Genomic DNA, 18,747 nt, shown 5'->3' with positions numbered 1-18,747 from the left:
ATATCAAGCAAGTCATTTACCTTTTCAAATCATTCACCTTTTTCAATTGTTCACTTTTTCTATCATTCACTATACAGGCCTAAGATGGTTTGGAAATGACTGAACGAGTAGCTCAAATATTAACAAGCTTACTTGGAAAATGGAACTTGCAACTGGGCATGACTGCTTAGCCTTTATCAACCTACAAATGAAAGGAGTTTGCTGTCCCAAAGTTTTTATATCATCAACATAAACTGCTTGATCCAAAATACTAATGATACTTCAATTACATATTAAATTCTTGTAGGCATTTTAGTTAAGTGAATGTTCCCAAATATTTGTGCAACATTTATCTCACTGCTCACAAAATAATTGGTAACTGAACCGAGACTTTGTTCAGTTCTTCTGACATCCTATAACTAATGTTCGTAAAAGAGTCACAGAAGAAAACTATCCCCTAAAAAGAAAAGTCCAACTGAGAGAAATAAGGCAAGCCTAAGATATTCCTCAACCTCAGTAAGTAGGCCCCACCGAGAAGACCACATTCACAAGTCCGGCATCGATTTGCACCAGGTCTCTGCTGTCGTGCTCAGATCCTACACCTGCTGGTGACTGAGGACACACGGAAACCTAAGGCCACATGCACTTTCACAAGTCTCTGTACCTACCCTACACGTTTTCTTACCTCTTACTAGACAATACAGCTTAGATTTAAACCTTTTCTATTAATCTTACTGTTTCTGACAATGTAATAACATCTTGTTCTTTCTCATATATCTTAACAATTTCTAATGAGTACCCTCATTTTATAACACTGATATTTAGGAACAGAAGGACCACATATACTCATGTCTATAGGAAACTTACTACCACACAGCAGTAGGGAACACGATTTGACCTGTGGTCAAGTCAGCGCAGTATATTAGAATGGTAAGTAAGAATATTAGAAGTTTAGGCCTAACTATACCATTAACTAGCTCTAAATCTTTGTGATTCAGTTTCCTGATTTGTAAAGTGAGGGGATAAGATTAGATAATCTCCGTCAATTCTATGATACCCCATATATTGTACTGTGAATTTTTTCACAGCAATCCCAGCTTTCTACTGCACAACTGGCTGAACTCTGAAATCTAGAAATCAACACATTTATTTCTGTCATATTATATGATTCTTCATACATAAAACATGAGATGTATTTTAACCCTTCCTAAGGGTATAAATAATTCTAAAACTCAAGTTTTTCACCAAAGTCAAATTATGAAACTCACTGATCAGCTCAATAAATTACTTGACCTTTTAAAAAGCTTTGTTAGAACAAAACTCTCCATTGAATGCTTTAAGGTTTCTAACCCCTAGTTCTTACTCAGTCTAGTCCTTGAACACAGATTCTTTATAAGATTCTAGTAAATAAAATCAGTACCCTCATTTCCACATCGCAACAAAATTACCATTTGTATTGTCTGCATAATATCCCATGGAGTTGATGTACTACGGTAGTTTTAACCCTTCCCTACTGTTAATTAGATCGACTCTGATTTATTGAACTATGCACAATGCTGCAGTGAACACACCTTTATACATAATTTTTCCTTCTTTTGGATTATTTCCTTAGGATAACAAGCTACATAAAAGGATATTCACATTCACAATTTTTGAAACAAACTCCCAAACTGCCTTGGAAACAAGTCTATCACTATACCCTGCTGCCCATATGAATGTAACAGCTTCATATTATACCAGCAAAAATATTAATAGGTACTTCTTCACTGAAGTTTTTGTAACTACGTTTTTGAGAAATCACCATGTAAAATACTGTTCCACACAACTTATTGTCTCTCTTGTATTTGATTTGTCCATTTACTTACTGATGCCTTGATACTCTTTATGAAGTTTTTGTCTGACCAACCTTTTTATAAAACCTAGACTTTACTTCTCTTTCCTTCATATTTTTTGCTTACCTGTTTTTAAGATGTGCCTCCAGATCACAGCGTTGCATGACATCTTGGCACACTGAAGAAAATGGACATAACACTAATAATTTGTCCAGAAGCTTATGAACTAGAATACTAGACTTCTTACACAACTTAAAGTGGAGTCTTTTCCGGTCCAATGGACAAAAATCCTTCTCCTGTAAGAAGTTTCTGAGGCACTTGCAGCAGAACGTGTGTCCACAGGGGGTGTCTAGTGGCTGCAACAGAGGCTGAAGGCAAATATGGCAGACCAGGTCGTCATCTACTTCATTCTGGTAATTGTATAAGTGGTTCTCTCTTGTCCAGTGCTGCTGGCCACATTCAAAACACAGAGGATTGAAGGAGGAGGAGGAGGTCTGCTCCACAGACACCATCTCATCACTTGTGGTTCCCATTCTGAATCAACCAAAGCAGTTTCTGTATCTTCATACGTTAGACTTCCACTTCAGGTATGGTTTCCTTTAATGGGCAGTGATGTATTTGACTAGAATCAAGGTTTGTTCTAGATAAACAAAACAAATCAAAAATGTAATTAGTATCAATCAAGGGGGGCTAAAAGTTATCAATATAGTATCACTAGTTAACTTCTTTTTTTAGGTAAAAGGTAAAATAAAATTTAGACCAGGTGATAAATTAGTCATAAAAACCTAACTAATTTGCTAGCTGGCTAAGCTACTTGGCTACATTGCCAAGTTCTTGGTGAAAAAAGAACTTGTGATTAAAAGCAAAAGATGCTGCATATAGTGTGACATAAGAAAGAATCAATCTGTTTTACTTACTGAAATCCTCCAATACTTCACTGCTCAATGGTAGTTTTTAAAGCCAATTAATCTACACAGCAAGCTAATAATGCAAATTGAGGTATATTATGCAATACATTTGCATCTGTCATCCCAGTCATGGTTCTTTGCTTCTGATTTTATGGATTTACATTGCTATACCAAAGACTGTGTCTTTGAAATGTTGCCTCAAGGATAATTCAGTGTCTATTTAAAAAATGACCTTTGCCCTGTACTATATTTGGAAAAAATGGATTTCAGAATATGTATGATTTAAATATTCTCTATATAGCACAGATTATAGAAAGATAAACTACACAGCATATACAAATAACATCTGTGCAAGTTCCATAAAGTGCAATACTGTTTTAAGGCATTAAAGGAAAAAGCCCACTGTAACTCAATTAAATCGATAAGATGTGATATAAATAACAATTCCACCACATATTATTCCACACTTTGATCTGTTCTTGCTTGCTCAAAACAGCAATTTGTGTGTGCGTGTATGTCTGTCTCCTCTCCAACCCTAAGACTCTCAGAACAGCCTCTCCAGTTTAGTGCAAGGCCAGCTAGGAATGCTTCCCTCCGGTTCCCCAGAAGCACCAGGGGTTAAAAATCAACTGCAGAGGCAGCAGCTGTCTATATCTTCTGTAAATATTTATAGTCTCTAGTATGTGCTACACATTGAACCAGGAGACAGGAGAGGTAGGAAAAGGAGAGTTAAGAAAACCCATCATTAAAATTCAATGTACTCCGAGAAAGCCACATGCAGGAGACTATTATGTGAATACAGAGAGGGATGAGGAGAACTGGCCTCTAACTCAAGTCTGGCTTTATAGCTGGAAATACTTTCAAAAGGGGAAAAACATGCACTGCTGAGTTGTGATAGGGTGTGTCGGTCAGACGGAAGCAGACAAGGGCCGCTGTGCGGAATTTCAGGGGCTTCAGAGCACCTGGCACACTCAGGGAGTACGCAGCAGGTCAAAATCCCCGAGGCACAATGTGCTCAGGATACCGGAATCATCGAACCTGGGTCTCCCTGTCACAAGAACGGAGAGGGCAGGGTACCATGTCAATGCTCCCAACATCTGTTTCAATGAGAAAATTCTCCTCCCATCACACATACGTATTTATTATTTATTTGGAGTTTTTATTAGAAAAACAATATTAACATTTTAACAAAGTCAACAAGAAGTGCCATGAATTACGAGCAGGTGGGACAGGATTCAGATGGGATGGCTGACCTTCGATAAACTGTTTTTAAAAACTACTTAATAAAATAACAACAGTAGCAGCCTGTGATCTAAACTCCTATCAGGACCAACATTAAGAGAGCAAATGCTTCTTGTATTTTGTAACTCACGAGGCTTGTTCTTCACCCTCTGGGCATCATAACTTTTCAAACATCAGTGCAAAGTATGTGAGATTAAGAAGAGAAACGGCATTTATCCCACACAGACAGACTAGGTATTTTAATACAGAATGCCTACAGACTCTTATTCCCCACCCAATTAGCAAGAAAATTCACATATCCTTTGCTCTTCTTTCTTTGTGATAGTGTTTATTCTAATTTTTCTTTTCGTCAAGAAAATATACTGCAATTCTAGCCTCCCACATAATGACTAAGAAAGCATTTCTCTTAAGACTATTATGTTTTAGTTATTTTTTAAATCTCTAAATAACTTTTAGTTCTTTATTTTCATTTTATCACAAAATCTTTTCATGAGGAAAAATAACATGTTCCCATTTAAAATACCAAATAACAACTGCATTATCTTCCATCCCCGAAATACCTCTGTTACCATGAAACAAACATTAAGTGACAAATTATCATGTGTAGATCACTAGCACGTGCACGTAGCATGTAAGTACGATTAAAGAACTGCAAGGCTGTATGGCATAAGTACTTACTTAAGAGCACATACTCTGGAGCCAGTCTCTGAGGGTTCAAGTCTTCGCTCTGTCACTTACTAGCTTGACCTTACTACATGTCTGTTTCCTTCTCATATATAAAATGGAGGTAATCATAGTGCCTATTTCAAAGGTTTGATATAAAGAATAAATGATGTATAAAATAATAAATGAGTGTAAAAAATAGTGCCTGGCACATAAGAGGTGCTATATAAGTATTAGCTATTATTACCATTATTAAAGATAAAGAAACAAAAGTTCAGACAGATGTTACGATTTGTACAAAGCCAAACAACTTATAATTACTTGGTAAGAGATAAGGAAGATAAATCTAGTTCTTTCTTGCTTCAAAATAACTCAAAAGTAAATTAAGTAATTATAAGAAAGAGGAGAGGTATTTCATGAAAGCCTTAGTTGTATGAATTTTGTAAGGACCAAAGGCAGCCTGATCCTGTCTTTCTAACCCCTAAACCCATCCCTCTACTCCCAACCCAGGCAGATGATTTCATTCCTTCCTAGTGTGCAAGTCTAATTCAACATCTAATACTACTTCTCATACTAAACTGTGAGCTCCCTAAGAGCTGGACCCTCCCACAGAAGAGCAGCTCAGTAAATGCTGAATGACCACAGAGGTGACAATTTACTTGTGCACTCTTACTACATTTAGGCGGCCAGAAGTACATCTATGTTTATAGGAGGATATGCCCAAGTTAATATACAATTTTGATTTCAGATATTCTATGAGCACAATCTGAAATATTAAAATACAAGTTAAATAAGCAAGTCTTAAATATTTTTCATAATATAAAGATAAAATGTAGTATAATGTGTATCTTTACAAACTAGATTGTCTGTTTAGATAATATTCCATGAATAGTAGAGATGGAAGTTCTTAAATTGTCTGAGAATATTACAACACATTTTATTATTTTTTATTTTTTTAAAGTTTTTATTTATTCACTTGAGAGAGAAAGGGAGAGCAAGCTAGCAAGCAAGCAAGCAAGCATGCACAATCAGGGGGAGAGGAAGAGGGAGCGGGAGAAGCAGACTCCCCGCTAACAGGGAGCCCACCACAGGGCTGGATCCCAGGACCCAGAGATATTACCTGAACTGAGGGCAGATGCTTAACCCTCTGAGCCACCCAGGTGCCCCTTTCAACACGTTTTAAATAATATCTTGAAAAACAGCCAGTACAATGGAAAGGGAGTAAGAAGACATTGTTTTCTACCTAACTCTAGTTACGAATAACAGGCTTGCTCTTCCTGGTTTATGAGATAAGAATACCCTGGTGCATCACAGAGACTCTCAGGAAGAGCTATGGTTTTTCATAGTTAGTTTGCAAATTCCAAAACTATATATTATTCAGATCATTTCTCTTGGGTTTTTTTTTTTTTAAGATTTATTTATTTGAGAGACAGTGCACAAGAGAGAAGGGGGAGAGCGAGAGACAGAATCTTAGAGAGACTCCCTGATGAGTGTGGAGCCCGACTAAGGGCTCAATCTCACCACCGTGAGATCATGACCTGAGCCAAAATCAAGTCGATCGCTTAACCAACTGTGCCACCCAGGTGCCCCTCTTCAGGTTATTTTTAATTCAGATTGAAGGTGTCCTCACAGTCCCTAACCCTGGAGATCCAGCCCAGAAAAAAGGCCATGAGCTAAAGATTCCCACCAAAGTATGGTTAGATGGGAAACCCCTAGGGTTCCTTTGACTCATCAACATCAAGAGTCTCAGGCTACTCTCTCAAGTGTCCTCCTGGCAAATTCCTACTCAAACTCTACTTGCTCTGTAGAACCCATCAGCCTCCCTCCTACTCTTGGGTACATTTCCCTTCCCTTATGCTCTTGCTGCTCTTTACACATACCTTCATTTCAGCATTTACTACATTTGCCTACTTGCTTATCTGTCTTCTCAGCTCTTTGAAGGTAAAGATAGCATCTTCTTTATCTTTTGTATTCCCCATTCTTGGCACATATTATGCACTAAAAATTTTTTTGTTCTCAGGCTCATACTTGAGCCTGAAATGTTTAAGAGTCCTGAAATGTATAATATCACTATATAAACATATAGGAGAAAACCTTGCAATTTATGGCACTGCAAAGCAGTCGATATATTGGACCTTGCTCTATGATAACAAAGAATGAGACGTAACTTCCTTTAGTCTTCAAAAGTCTGAGAATTTTAAAGTTATTTTTTTACTTGATATCAATACAAGAAAACTCTTATTGTATATGTTACACATCAGCTTTGATAGTACCTTTGTATAAAGCAATGGATGTCAAACTTTTACACCTAGGGATCCCTTTATCCACTCTGGACAAGTTTGGCAGTTCCTTAAAAAACTAGCATGCAACTACCATACAATTCAGCTACTGCACTCCTGGATATTTATTCCAAAGAAGTGAAAGTCACGCATAAACGTACAGCTTTATTTGCAATGGCCCCAAACTAGAAACAACCCAGATGACCTTCAGTGGGTGAGTGGGTAAACAAATCATGGTACATCTGTACTGCAGAATAGTACTCAGCAATAAAAAAGAATGAATGATTATTGCTACACACAACCTGGATGAATCTCCAGAGAATTATGCTGAGTGAAAAAAGCCAATCCTAAAAGGCTGCATACTACACTATTCCATTTAGAGAACATTCTTGAAATGACAGTGGAATTAATTGTTTAAATATTCATTTGTTAATGAAACAATAAACCCATTACATGCCAGGATTTTTAGGAAAAATAACATTTCTTTTTCCAAAATAAAAATACAGTGAGAAGAGAGGCCATTGTTTTACATCTTTGTAAACCTGGAGTCTCAAATCTGTTTGCTTTCAATTTGCTGTGAGATCACATGTATCCTTTGGAAACTCCATTGGGCACTCATGAGAGAATGACAGTGAGAAAGGCAGATAATGTCTTAGCATTAATGGGAAAACAGTTTTGACCTTGTGGACCCAATATAAGAGAATAAGGGACCCTGGGTCACACTTTGAGAACAACTGGTACAGAGCACTAAAGGGTTCTGATACCCTTTTTTCACAAGAAGTACCAGTAATAACTAACACTACTTTTGAAAAAGACAAAAACTGAAAAAGGTAAAATGTTGAGATGAGCCTATACTGGAGAAGTCTATCTTTCCTGGAATAAAGTTCTTTCCCCTACTGGAAGAAGCACGCCTGGGTATTCAGCTGTATAAAAATACTTAGCATGCTAGAAGACAGTCTTAAATAAAGTCTATTCCTTTTTTTTTTTTTTTAAAGATTTTATTTATTTAACAGAGAGAGAGAGAGAGAGAGAGTGCACAAGCAGGGGAAGCGGGAGAGGGAGAAGCAGGGAGCCCGATGCGGGGCTAGATCCCAGGACCCTGGGATCATGACCTGAGCTGAAGGCAGTCGCTTAACCAACTGAGCCATCCAGGTGCCCCAAATGACTTCTATTCTTAATCAAAACTTATTTCCTATTGCATGTCACTAAGAAAACTACCAAAGAGCAGTTTCCAACAATTCCACATATATAATTCTCTTTTTCTACATAAAACTGTAATTCAGCACACTTAACTATTTGTCTATCCCTTCTTATGGTGTTTGAAAAACCTTTTTAAAATTCTTAAGATGCTACTTGTAGTAACATGTACCCTACTTAATAATCTAGAAAATTAGTAAGCTAAGCAAAAAATGCTAGAAGCTATGAAACTTAGGCTCTAAGCTCTACGCCAGCTGGGTAACTAGGTCACTATGCAATTAACTCTTTCATTCACCAAATGTTTATCCAATGTCTACTATGTGCTAGTATATCATATATATTCTGGTGCCTTGGCTTCCTGTGTATAAACTATCAGCTTTGCCTAAATACTAATTGATCTCTCTCTCTCTCTCTCTCTCTCTCACACACACACACACACACGGAGTTAAATGTAGTTCTAAAATTCTTACGATTCTGTCTTTTTATATTTAATAAAAGGCTCAGTGATATGTCATATTTACCTGTCAGTCCCAACACTTGTTATTGTTTTTGGTAACTTCAAGATTTAAATATTCTATAAAATGGAGGTTAAATTGTGGTGAGCAGAGAAATAACCAATCTGAAATGTCCTTCTACCTTTAATCTTCTAGTTTTGAACCACTAAGCTATGATGAAAAACTTTTTTAAATGCAAAAGGATAAAGGCCAAAATCAAATTGCATTACCTTCCCATGTCTCAGAGGTTCAGATAGTGATACTAAAGCTGTATTTTTAAAAAATCATACTATATTATGTTACCTTAGAGTAATTTAACAATAGAATTGATATAAAACTATTTCGAAAAAGAAACATACCATATGGAATGCTAAACATGTCTAGACAGCTAAGTATCCAGACAAACCTCTGCCAATAATTAAAGACCTCTGTGGAAAGAACTTTATTCCAGGAAAGACAGGCTCCGGCAGCACGTGGGCTCTTCCCAACAGCACTCCTCACCAGCCAGCTGAGTTGGGGCAATTTCTAATGTCTTGGAGAGTGTCACAAATTCCTAAGTGTTGCATATACCTAAAAGATACAGGGTTGGTGGTGAGACAGAACTACGGTTTTCATTGGTTCGGTTTTATTGCAGAGGTTTACCTGCTGGCTATCATTTAAATGCTTCTATTACATTCAAAGGCGAGGGTTCTCATCTTAATAAATTAAATAATCTGTTTTCTCCTAAAGGATGAAAACTTTAACTTCTTGCATAGTACATATAGAAAACATTTTTTTCCAAGTGGTAAGTTCTTAATTTTAACGTCTTTTAAAAAAATCTCTAGTTTCAATGACTGTAGCTCACAATTCCTCCACTAACTCTCAATTATCCAAGGGAGTGAAAAGCATCGAAAGAGCCCCTGGAGTTAGAGTTTGAGGATTTGAGACCTGGGTTCAAAATTTGGCCCTGCCCCTCCCTCACTCACTAGCAATGTGACATCGTGATGTGCACAGCACTTAAACGTCCATAAATCTCAATTTCCTTATGTGTAAAATAACAACGGTTTCTTGCTTACACACAGGACTAATGTAAAGCTAAAAATACATAGCTGGAAAGAAAAAGAAAGTACAGCAGGAAAGACAGTACTGGGAGAAGGGCAGTTTTTTAAGTGGGGTGATCAGGAAAAAGCTGTCAAGGGACACTTCACTTAAAACCAAAAGGAGTAACTAGAAAGCGACATAGGTACCTGATATAAAAATGTTTGTTCCAGACAAGTGCAATACTAAGTATAAAGGCCCGGAGGAGAGAATGTGCCTGGTGTGTTCACCGAACAGTGAAGTGGCCAGTGTGGAAGAAATGCACAAAGCAGAGGGAAGAAAACAAGTCAGAGCGGTAATGGGGGCTAACTAAATCTTGCAGGGCTTATAGAACTTTGGCTTTTACTCTGATTAAGTACCTTAACAGGATTACCGTGGCTGTTGTGCTGAGAACCAGTGAAGGGGCCAAAGGCAGAAGCAATTAGGAGCCTACTGAAATAGTCCAAGCAAGAGAGGACGGTTGAAAGAACCAGGTAGCTGAGATCATGAGAGAAGACTCAATTCTGGATGTATTTTGCAGACCAATATTGATCTGCTGATGAATAAAATGTATGCATGGGCTAATGGTGGGGGGGAGGGGGAGTCATAGATGATCCCAAGGTTTTTGGTCTAAACTAGAAAAACAGAATTAACATAACCAAGATGCAAAAGTATATCAGAGAGTAGGTTAAATGGCTCTGCTCAAGTTTGGACATCTTAAGATTGAAATGACTATCAGATCTCCAAGTAGAGACCCTGAGCAGGCAGCTAAATATACAAGCCCAGTTCAAGGGAGAGGACTGAGCTGGTCATAGAAATTTAGGAAGCATCAGTGTGTAGAAAGGAAAAGTGTATAGATAGGAAAAGATCACCAAAGGAGAGTGGATGAGTGTAAGCAGAAGAGAGGTCAGGGGACTGAGCCTTGAGACAGTCCAACATTATAAAGTCTAAGAGATAAGACGGGACCAAGCTGAGGCAGAGTGGACACTGTGGTAGGAAGAAAATTAGGAGAGCATGGTGTGCAGAAACCAAATAAAGTGCTTCAAGGAAGAGAGAAGAACTGACTGTGTTAAATCCTGCAAGCAAGTAAAATAAGATTAAGACTGAGAAATAAGCCTTGGATTTAGCAACATGGAATTCACCAGTGACCTTGATATAGTTTTGGTGGAACGAGAGGAAAAGCTTCCTGGAAAGAGTTCAAGAGAGAACTGGAAGAGAGGAATTTGAGCACAGACAATTCTTTTGAGAAATTATGCCATATGGAAAAGGGGGAAATCTTGAATTCTGGGAGGAATTGAGACTATCAGAGGTCAAAGCAACCCCCCCCCACTTTAACAAAACACTTTTCACCTCCACATGTTCAAGATTATTGTATTTACATACATCCTTAATTCCTTTCTTCTTGCAACAGATCTCCCAATTCCCTGTCTGAAGGTGAATTCCCCACCCCCGACCTGGGCTCAGTGTCCCATACCTTTTGGCAATCTCTGTCATGTTTCCTGTTTTTCCTCAACCTCTCTTTCCCCTCCACATGAAGTTCATGTCTTGACAGCTTTAAAAATAAAAACAAAAGATTTGTCTACAATTATTACCCTTTCCCCCACCTTCATTTCAATATTTCTGACATGTAAGACCATCAGTGCAGTCTCCAATTCTTTACCCAAAGGGTTTCCATCTCCATCAGCCCAAGACTGGTTTTGTTGTGGCCAGAAGGGTCTAACTGCCAAATCTCACGGTCACTTCTCAGTTCCAGCTTCTGCTTTACTTCCAAAATTCTGACTCCTACCAGCAATGTGTAAGCATGCTAACATCTCCCAAACTGTTCTAATCCTGGTTAATTTTATTCTTTTTATTATTTATAAACCTGACCATTGAAAATACAAGTGTAATATCTAATTTTTCCTTCAGTTTGCATCTCTTTGACTCTCACTTTATATGATTATTATACTTATTTCTCTTGTGAGCACCTCTATATCCTTGGCCCATTTTTTTTCTATTGAATTATAGTGTTTTTCTTGACATGAACTTAATATATTGAGGATCAAGCTCTTTATCAGATTATAATTTTTTCCCAGGCATCCTGTGTGCCTGTGTGTCCACTGACATAGAAAAGTTGTCCATTTTCATGTAATTGAATACATTCATTTGTTCCTTCAAAAATTCTTCCACTACTCTGTTCTTCCATAAAGATGTGCCTCTATTTTCTTTATTTGTATAGTTTTTAATAAAACGATTATCACACTGTTCTGGTCAGTATATGAGAACAGATCTACCTTTATTTTTCTCCCAACAGGTATTACATAATTGTCCCAGTTCCCATATATCTCACACTTATGTTCAAAAACCATGTCATTATTTCCTTCTAAATAATCCTATTACAGCACTTCCTAATGGCACTTCTAGACTCCCAGCACCCTGTAACTAGAACCAGAGAATCCTGTTTCTTTCTCACTCTCTTCCTCATTTTTCAACACCCAGTCAACAAGTTCCCACCGACTCCCCCTCCAGAACATGTTACTTGTGTGTCCTCTACCCTCCATCCATTCCACTACTACTCCCAAATTAGACTGCAGTTATTTGTTGCACCTGTTCTTTTAGCCATCACTCAAAAGGGTTTCCAGGCATGCTCCTCCTGTCTTAGCTACCCCGTACAACACTAGCAACCCCAAAACAGTGATATTATTTTCTTCACATTCTTCTGCAGCCCCCAATTGCTTCTACAAAAGGAAAGCCAAATTCTTCAACCTGGCAGTTAAACCTTCCAGATCTGGCTCCTCCAGTTTCATTTCCTGACACAATTCTACACATTCCACCCTTTGGCTATGCTGAACTACTTACAACTTCCTGACCGCAGCATGCTAGTCCCTCTGCTTGGAATGTCATCTCCTACCTTGTTGGTCTGCAGATCCCCTGTCCATTTAATGGCCAGCTCAAGTGAACCCTCTGCTACAAAGCTGTTTCTCATCCAGCCAAACAAAATCACTCATTCTGTCCCGTGAGCCACCATTTTATTATTATTTCATTATGCCCTTCACTGCTGTAGTGTGCAATCACTTGCTTAGATGTGTCTTCCCTACTGGGCATCCCTTAAAAGCCAGGCAGCATGTCTTACATTAGTCATAGGCCCAGCATCTTGTAGCATGCCTGACACAACACGTGGTTAATAACAATCTCAAGAATGAAAGAGAAATTGAACAAATAAGTCCTCTGCTTTCACTTGCCTCACCAAATCTGGATTCTAGCTCTAGAATTTTTATTCCCACTGCCTCTGTTCTAAATCAGGTTCCTGTTACTTCTTGATTACCTCCCATCTCTCGTTTCACCTCCTCATCACAAAAGGTGATCTCATGACAAACAACTATGATTCTATCATTTCCCCCCAGGGGGGGAAATCTGTTAATAGAAGAAAGGCCAAGTATCTTAAAAGATACTCTGACTCTTATTCCCACCTCTAAGGCTCCAAACCCTGTATTCTAGCCAGACGCTGCTTCAAACCACTCCCTGAACACAGACCTCATATCACTCTGTTTCCAGGGACTGCTGGTTTGTCACTCTCCTCTGATAATATCTTCCTGAGTCTCTCCTTCCTTTTTCTCCCTACACTGTCCCTCTGCACCCCCAACATTATACTCCCATTACTCTTCCCACCAATTTCCTAGGCTTCTTCCCTGTTACATACTTATCTTCTTAAATAGAAAATATTAACCATAAGTTTTTATCTAAAAATTATTATATATATATATATATCCATGGGATTCTTCCACATAAAGCATTACAGTTGAGTCAATTTGTTAGTTTTTCTGTCACCTCCCTTAATGTTTGCCACCTAATGGCACTTCTAGACTCCCAGCACCCTATAACTAGAACCAGAGAATGTTTCTCTCTCTATCCCTGTCACAGATACAATACACACACACACACACACACACACACACACACACGCACGCACACGCACACTTGTAGTTTGTTGCTGCTAATCTGCTCTAGGCTGGGCGTTCACATATCCAAACTTGTTAGGAACCTCGAGTCAGGAGCTGGGCTTGGTGAGGCTTGGAAAAAAAACCACAAGGTGTGTGGCTTCCATGAAGTAAACTGGACACAAATGGTTATGGTGCTCGCCAGTCTTTTTCATGTCTGGTATTTCACTGTTCAAGGTGGCTTCCTTAAAAATGAACTCTAAATGAGAGTACCCGATGGAGCAAAAAGTACTAAGATTGGTCAGGATTCCAGCCGATCTCAAGAGTGACCCAGCACAGCTGAGTTACTAGAGCTGCATTATAGCCTTGCCAACGTAAAAACTCAACTGGATTTGTTTACTCAAGAATGGTTGGTTCTCTCTCTACCCCTCCTGCTCATGCTCTCTCTAATCAATAAATAAAAACTTTAAAGAAAAAAAGAAGAATTATTTTACTATGAGATTTACCATTTTCAGATACAATATAGGGAGAGGAATTATTGGGAAATGAAAAAAATCAAATCATACTGTAGAATAGGGTTACTTCTGGACCATTTTTTGTAGAGTATCTATTCTTAAATATGGGATGTAGATTCTTGTTCAATTTCTCAAAGACTGACAGTTCTTGAACATGTTCTTAAATTTTGTGATTTTTTTTTTGTCCTGTTGGGGCTTCTAATTTAAGATAAATATTACGAGAAGCTTTTGAAAAGTGGCAATAATTACCATTAGATATTTTAATGGTTTTATCATTAATATTAAGAGAACTTTAGCTAGAGACAATTTAAGAAAGAAGAGATTTCACAATTCTTATTGGTTCCTATATCCTAGTCCTAAGTAACACCTCCACAAAAATCTAAACGTCTTGTTGAAAAAAAACCTTAAAATTTAAAATCATTAATATATACACACACACACACACACACACATATATGTTACTATTTGACATAGTCATTTTCTACTCCAACATCTTGTACTGTTGCTTTTCTCAAATTTATTTATTAAGAGAGTGGACTTAAAGTTTTTTACTTTATTTATCTCGATGTACTAATATATTCAGAGTTCATCATAACACTTTAGAAATGCTTCTTCACTTTTAAGAATGCCTAAAGTGTTTTGACCAGTAGGAAACCTAGTTTAGGGAATATGAAAAATATCCTTAATTCCCATGTTTTTTTACTTAAATATAGAAATTTAAAAATTATACTTCCCTTTAAATTTAAATGAATTCACATAAACAATTAAGCAATTATAAGTTACCAATTACCTTATATTTACAACATTTCTTGTTATTAAGTACATCTTAACATATGGTATAAACAGCTCAGCACCATATGCTTATTTAATATTCTGAATGATGACTACGTCCTTCTAGCTATATTTCTGCAGTGGTTGGAGATACACAATAATACACATGAAAAGCGTTGTGTTGCGACATATGTATGACGTATGTGGGGGAGTGAAATGCACAATATGTAAAATATTATTTCACCATATAACAACTTATAGTTAGGCTTAGTAAAATTACATTAAGTATATATATACTATTTTTAAAGTAGATGAAATGCTATTAACTACTCAAATGTAAATAGCAAATATTAGCTGTAGTGCACTTAATAATTGAAAAGGGCAGTTAGATGAGTCAGTCTTTATACCATATAATTTACAAATGCCCCAAACTTCTAACACCAAATTTCGAAGTTGAAGGAGGAATGAAAAAGATATTACCGAGTATATTAACTTCTGATAGAAAAGGAGTTAATATAAGTTAATTATTGATTTTAAAAATATTTTCCCTTAAACACTATCATCTTCTAACTATCAACGCCCAGGCAATTGCCTTTATTTTTTTGGCAGGGGCTGGGGATAAGTATGTTTATCATTTAAAAATATTGACTTAAAAATTTTAAAGCCATATATTATTCTAATTTACATCAATGAATTATAAATCATTGGCAAACTGGTCAAATAAAAAAATGGCTATATTAGACTTAATATATTTGTCCTTTAACTTAAAACATAACATACAGAACATTAAAAGCAGTACTAACTGGGATGGGGATCACAGGTGACTATTTTCTTCTTATGTTTACCTAGATTTGCAAAGTTTTCTAAAATGGCCATGTACAACTTGTATAATAAAAATCAAGTTCATCTGTTTACTTAAGAAGCAATACATACTCTCCAAATGAACAGACTAGTGTGTGAAACTGATAAATGAAGAAGGGAAAGGAAGAAAAACAGGACCTACACAGGGACGGGGCACGTGAGGACAGGTCCCTAGCTTCTTAGCAAGTTCGAAGGTTTCCTACAATTCAAAGGTGGGAGCATGACACGGATGGAGTATAAAGATCTTCAGGATCTCTTTGGCGTTATTATTTCTTTCCATATGCTAAATATAAATGTCTAGATTAAACTTTCTTAAAAATGGAGGATTTCGGTAACATATCCCAAGGAGGTGTTAAAGGGGACTGGTTAGACCAAAGGATTCCAGAGGAAGGGGATCAAATAAAACAGCAACTTCTGTTACAGGAAGCTCCCCATCTCCATAAATGCACTCACTCAGAGACTACCACCCCAATGAAGCCAGGCATGTGAATCTGAACAGGACCTATCCTTCCATGACTCCCAGGATAAATAACTGTGGAGGCCCAGAATTCGGCCAAACACCTGTGGAAATTAATAAAGGGAAAGTTCACTAAATAGAGTGCAGAGGCTAGAAGTAGGAGCCATACCACTCAACGATCAATTACAGGAAGAACCGTCAATTACAGACTACAACAGAAGAATCCTGAACAGGAAAGACTCAACCAATTACAGGCCCCAACAAGAAAAGATGGACATTGCACCTCCTACAAGGAATCAGCTGCCCCTGGCAACTCAACCAATGAGAAACCATCATCACCCTGAACTCTTGCTTTTCTCCAAGGGACTTTTGTTCAAAACAACCCCTCCCAACTTCCTCCTCCTTCTCCATAAAATGACATTCCTCTCCTTTGTGGGACTTGCCTATTGTTCTGCCAAACCTTGCATGTCCTAAATTAAAATTCTCCACTAGTCCCCCAAAAATTCATTTTTGCTGTTAAAGTAACTTTTATTTATAAGGTTAACACACATAAATAAGAGTACAAAAAGAGTTCATTCAGTTGTATCTAATCTTTTTGCATGAAAAGGGCTTATTAGCCTGTGAAGAAGTCCCAAGGACCAAAGGGTCCTATTTTGACCCTCTCCATCCCAATGAAGAGCTTAATAATCTAACAGTGTTTGATCAACTCAAAACAAGTAAGCCCAGTTATTCTCTGCCCCTATAGTCCTCTATACTCAACCAACTAACTTTTCAGCCTCTTTACATCTCAGGTGTAACTGCAACCCCCTACTATTACTATTCTTGGACCATTCATTTAGTGCCCATCCCAGAGATCCAATGACCCATAATTTGCTCCCTCCCCACAAATCCTCTTCAAATACAGATTTCCCCCACTATCTGAGAGCAGAGCATTCCAATGAAATCTATTGCTAAGTTGAAATGACATAAAGCAAAGAAGCAATCACCATTAATTTATATGGAAAAAATTTTGAGCATTCCCAGACCCCAAAAATAACCTCTCTTAAGCTTTTCTGATACCTTAGGACACATCCTGCCAACAGATGCACAAAATAAACAGAGACAAAGCACAGATGCTCACAGACACAGTTCAAAGCTGTGGCGGCTTGATGGCAAGATGCTGAGTGCAGCTCTCCAGGAAGGGCTGTGGGGCCGCTCTGGCCACTCGGCCAACCCGGATGTGCGCTGCCTCTGTTCACTGCAAAACAAACACTGACTGAATGCTGTTTTTGCTTTTGGGTTTTTTTGTTTTTTTGTAAAAGCAAAAATCCTCTTTGGATTTCTTTCAATTAGTGAAAACAGATACTACTGTAGATCCTTTGAAAAAGCAAAGTGGCAGAACACAAACTTTTGAAAAGTGGGGATACCTGTAATTTTGCCTGTGTAACTACTCTTAATAATAAAATACACACATAAAATTACTGAGAGCTTCAGTTAAGCATGAGAGCCAGTTTTTCAAACGCAGAGGTGTTAAAATGGTGGCTGCCTATTTTACTGAGTTAAATAATTCCACGAACATACAGAAAACAAGGAAATTTATGGCTTTTGAAAAGTTTATTCAGCTTTTCAAAATATTATCTCAGGATATTGCTTCTGAATGGATTTAGAATTTCACGGCCATAGATATTATACTGTGGCCTTTAATGTAATTTTTAATTACATTAATTACATTCATCTTTAATATATTAAATTGCACCCCATGAATACTTACTGAATGTCCAGTACGTGCTAGGCTGGGAACGAGGCAAATAAAATTAAGTACCTAATACACAATTCTATTAATTGAACACATTTACGTCTCCATTTTCAACCTGTATATTTAACAACAGTTTTTAAGAGAACAAATTTGATCAAAATTGGAAATAATAACAAAAGAAAAATTCATTTTAATTTGTGGCTCTTGGCAGATAAAATGTTTTCAATGTACATTCTCTTCATTTTAATTCATTTCACTGGAATTTGAAAAGCAGATAGAGGCACACGGTAAATGCCCATAAAAGGAAATCCTTTGGCTTAGAGAACAATCTTAAAGCAGGTCAGAAATCCATTACACAAAAATAAATATTTTCAACTAAATATGACTTATATAATTATTGTGAGGGCGACTTTTAATCTACATGAGTACTGAAGTATACAGTTCACAGAGTTTACAGATTCGTTAGTTAGCTAGATGAACTTTATTTCTAAAAACAAATTCTAACAGAAAATATGGTAAAAAGGAAAGGACCTGCTGGAGGGACGTTAAACTTAGAGGTAGGGCCAGTCCTCAGATGAATGCTATGTCATAAATTTTATTTTCTTAATCTTTTCTCTCATCCCTGTCCTTCCCTTTCTCTATTTCAATATTATTCTCTACCCTTACCTGCCTTTTCTTTTTTAAACAAAATCTGAGGTAATAAATCTCAATAAACTGGTTTGTATACGATTTATGAAAATTAATATACTACCTTGTTCTAAGGACATTTGTTATATACAGAAGACAAAATGAAATATTAAAGGAACAAATATTTAATTAATTTAAGATACTGCCAAAGAAG

At 37.2% G+C, this 18,747-nt stretch overlaps 1 protein-coding gene across 4 annotated transcripts in view; it reads right to left on the bottom strand.

Annotated features, from left to right (window-relative positions):
• The window catches only part of LNX2 (ligand of numb-protein X 2), a 79,946-nt gene that overhangs the window by 33,478 nt on the left and 27,721 nt on the right, over positions 1-18,747 (bottom strand). For 2 of the 4 annotated variants that reach the window (XM_073894749.1, XM_073894748.1), the window contains exon 2: positions 1,938-2,451. In XM_073894749.1, the coding sequence (XP_073750850.1) occupies positions 1,938-2,344 (407 nt within the window). In that variant the 5' untranslated portion in view covers positions 2,345-2,451. Of the gene's footprint in view, positions 1-1,937; positions 2,452-8,953; positions 9,518-15,856; positions 15,914-18,747 lie in introns of those variants that run through there. The other 2 variants (XM_073894747.1, XM_025875131.2) reach the window with 2 other exon arrangements.

Source organism: Callorhinus ursinus, unplaced genomic scaffold (genome assembly GCF_003265705.2).
Source record: "Callorhinus ursinus isolate GAN/ISIS: 27379988/994484 unplaced genomic scaffold, GSC_fseal_2.0 scaffold7, whole genome shotgun sequence".
Lineage (NCBI taxonomy): Eukaryota > Metazoa > Chordata > Mammalia > Carnivora > Otariidae > Callorhinus > Callorhinus ursinus.
Note: the sequence above shows the minus strand (reverse complement) of the source record. Positions and strands in the feature narration are given on the sequence as shown.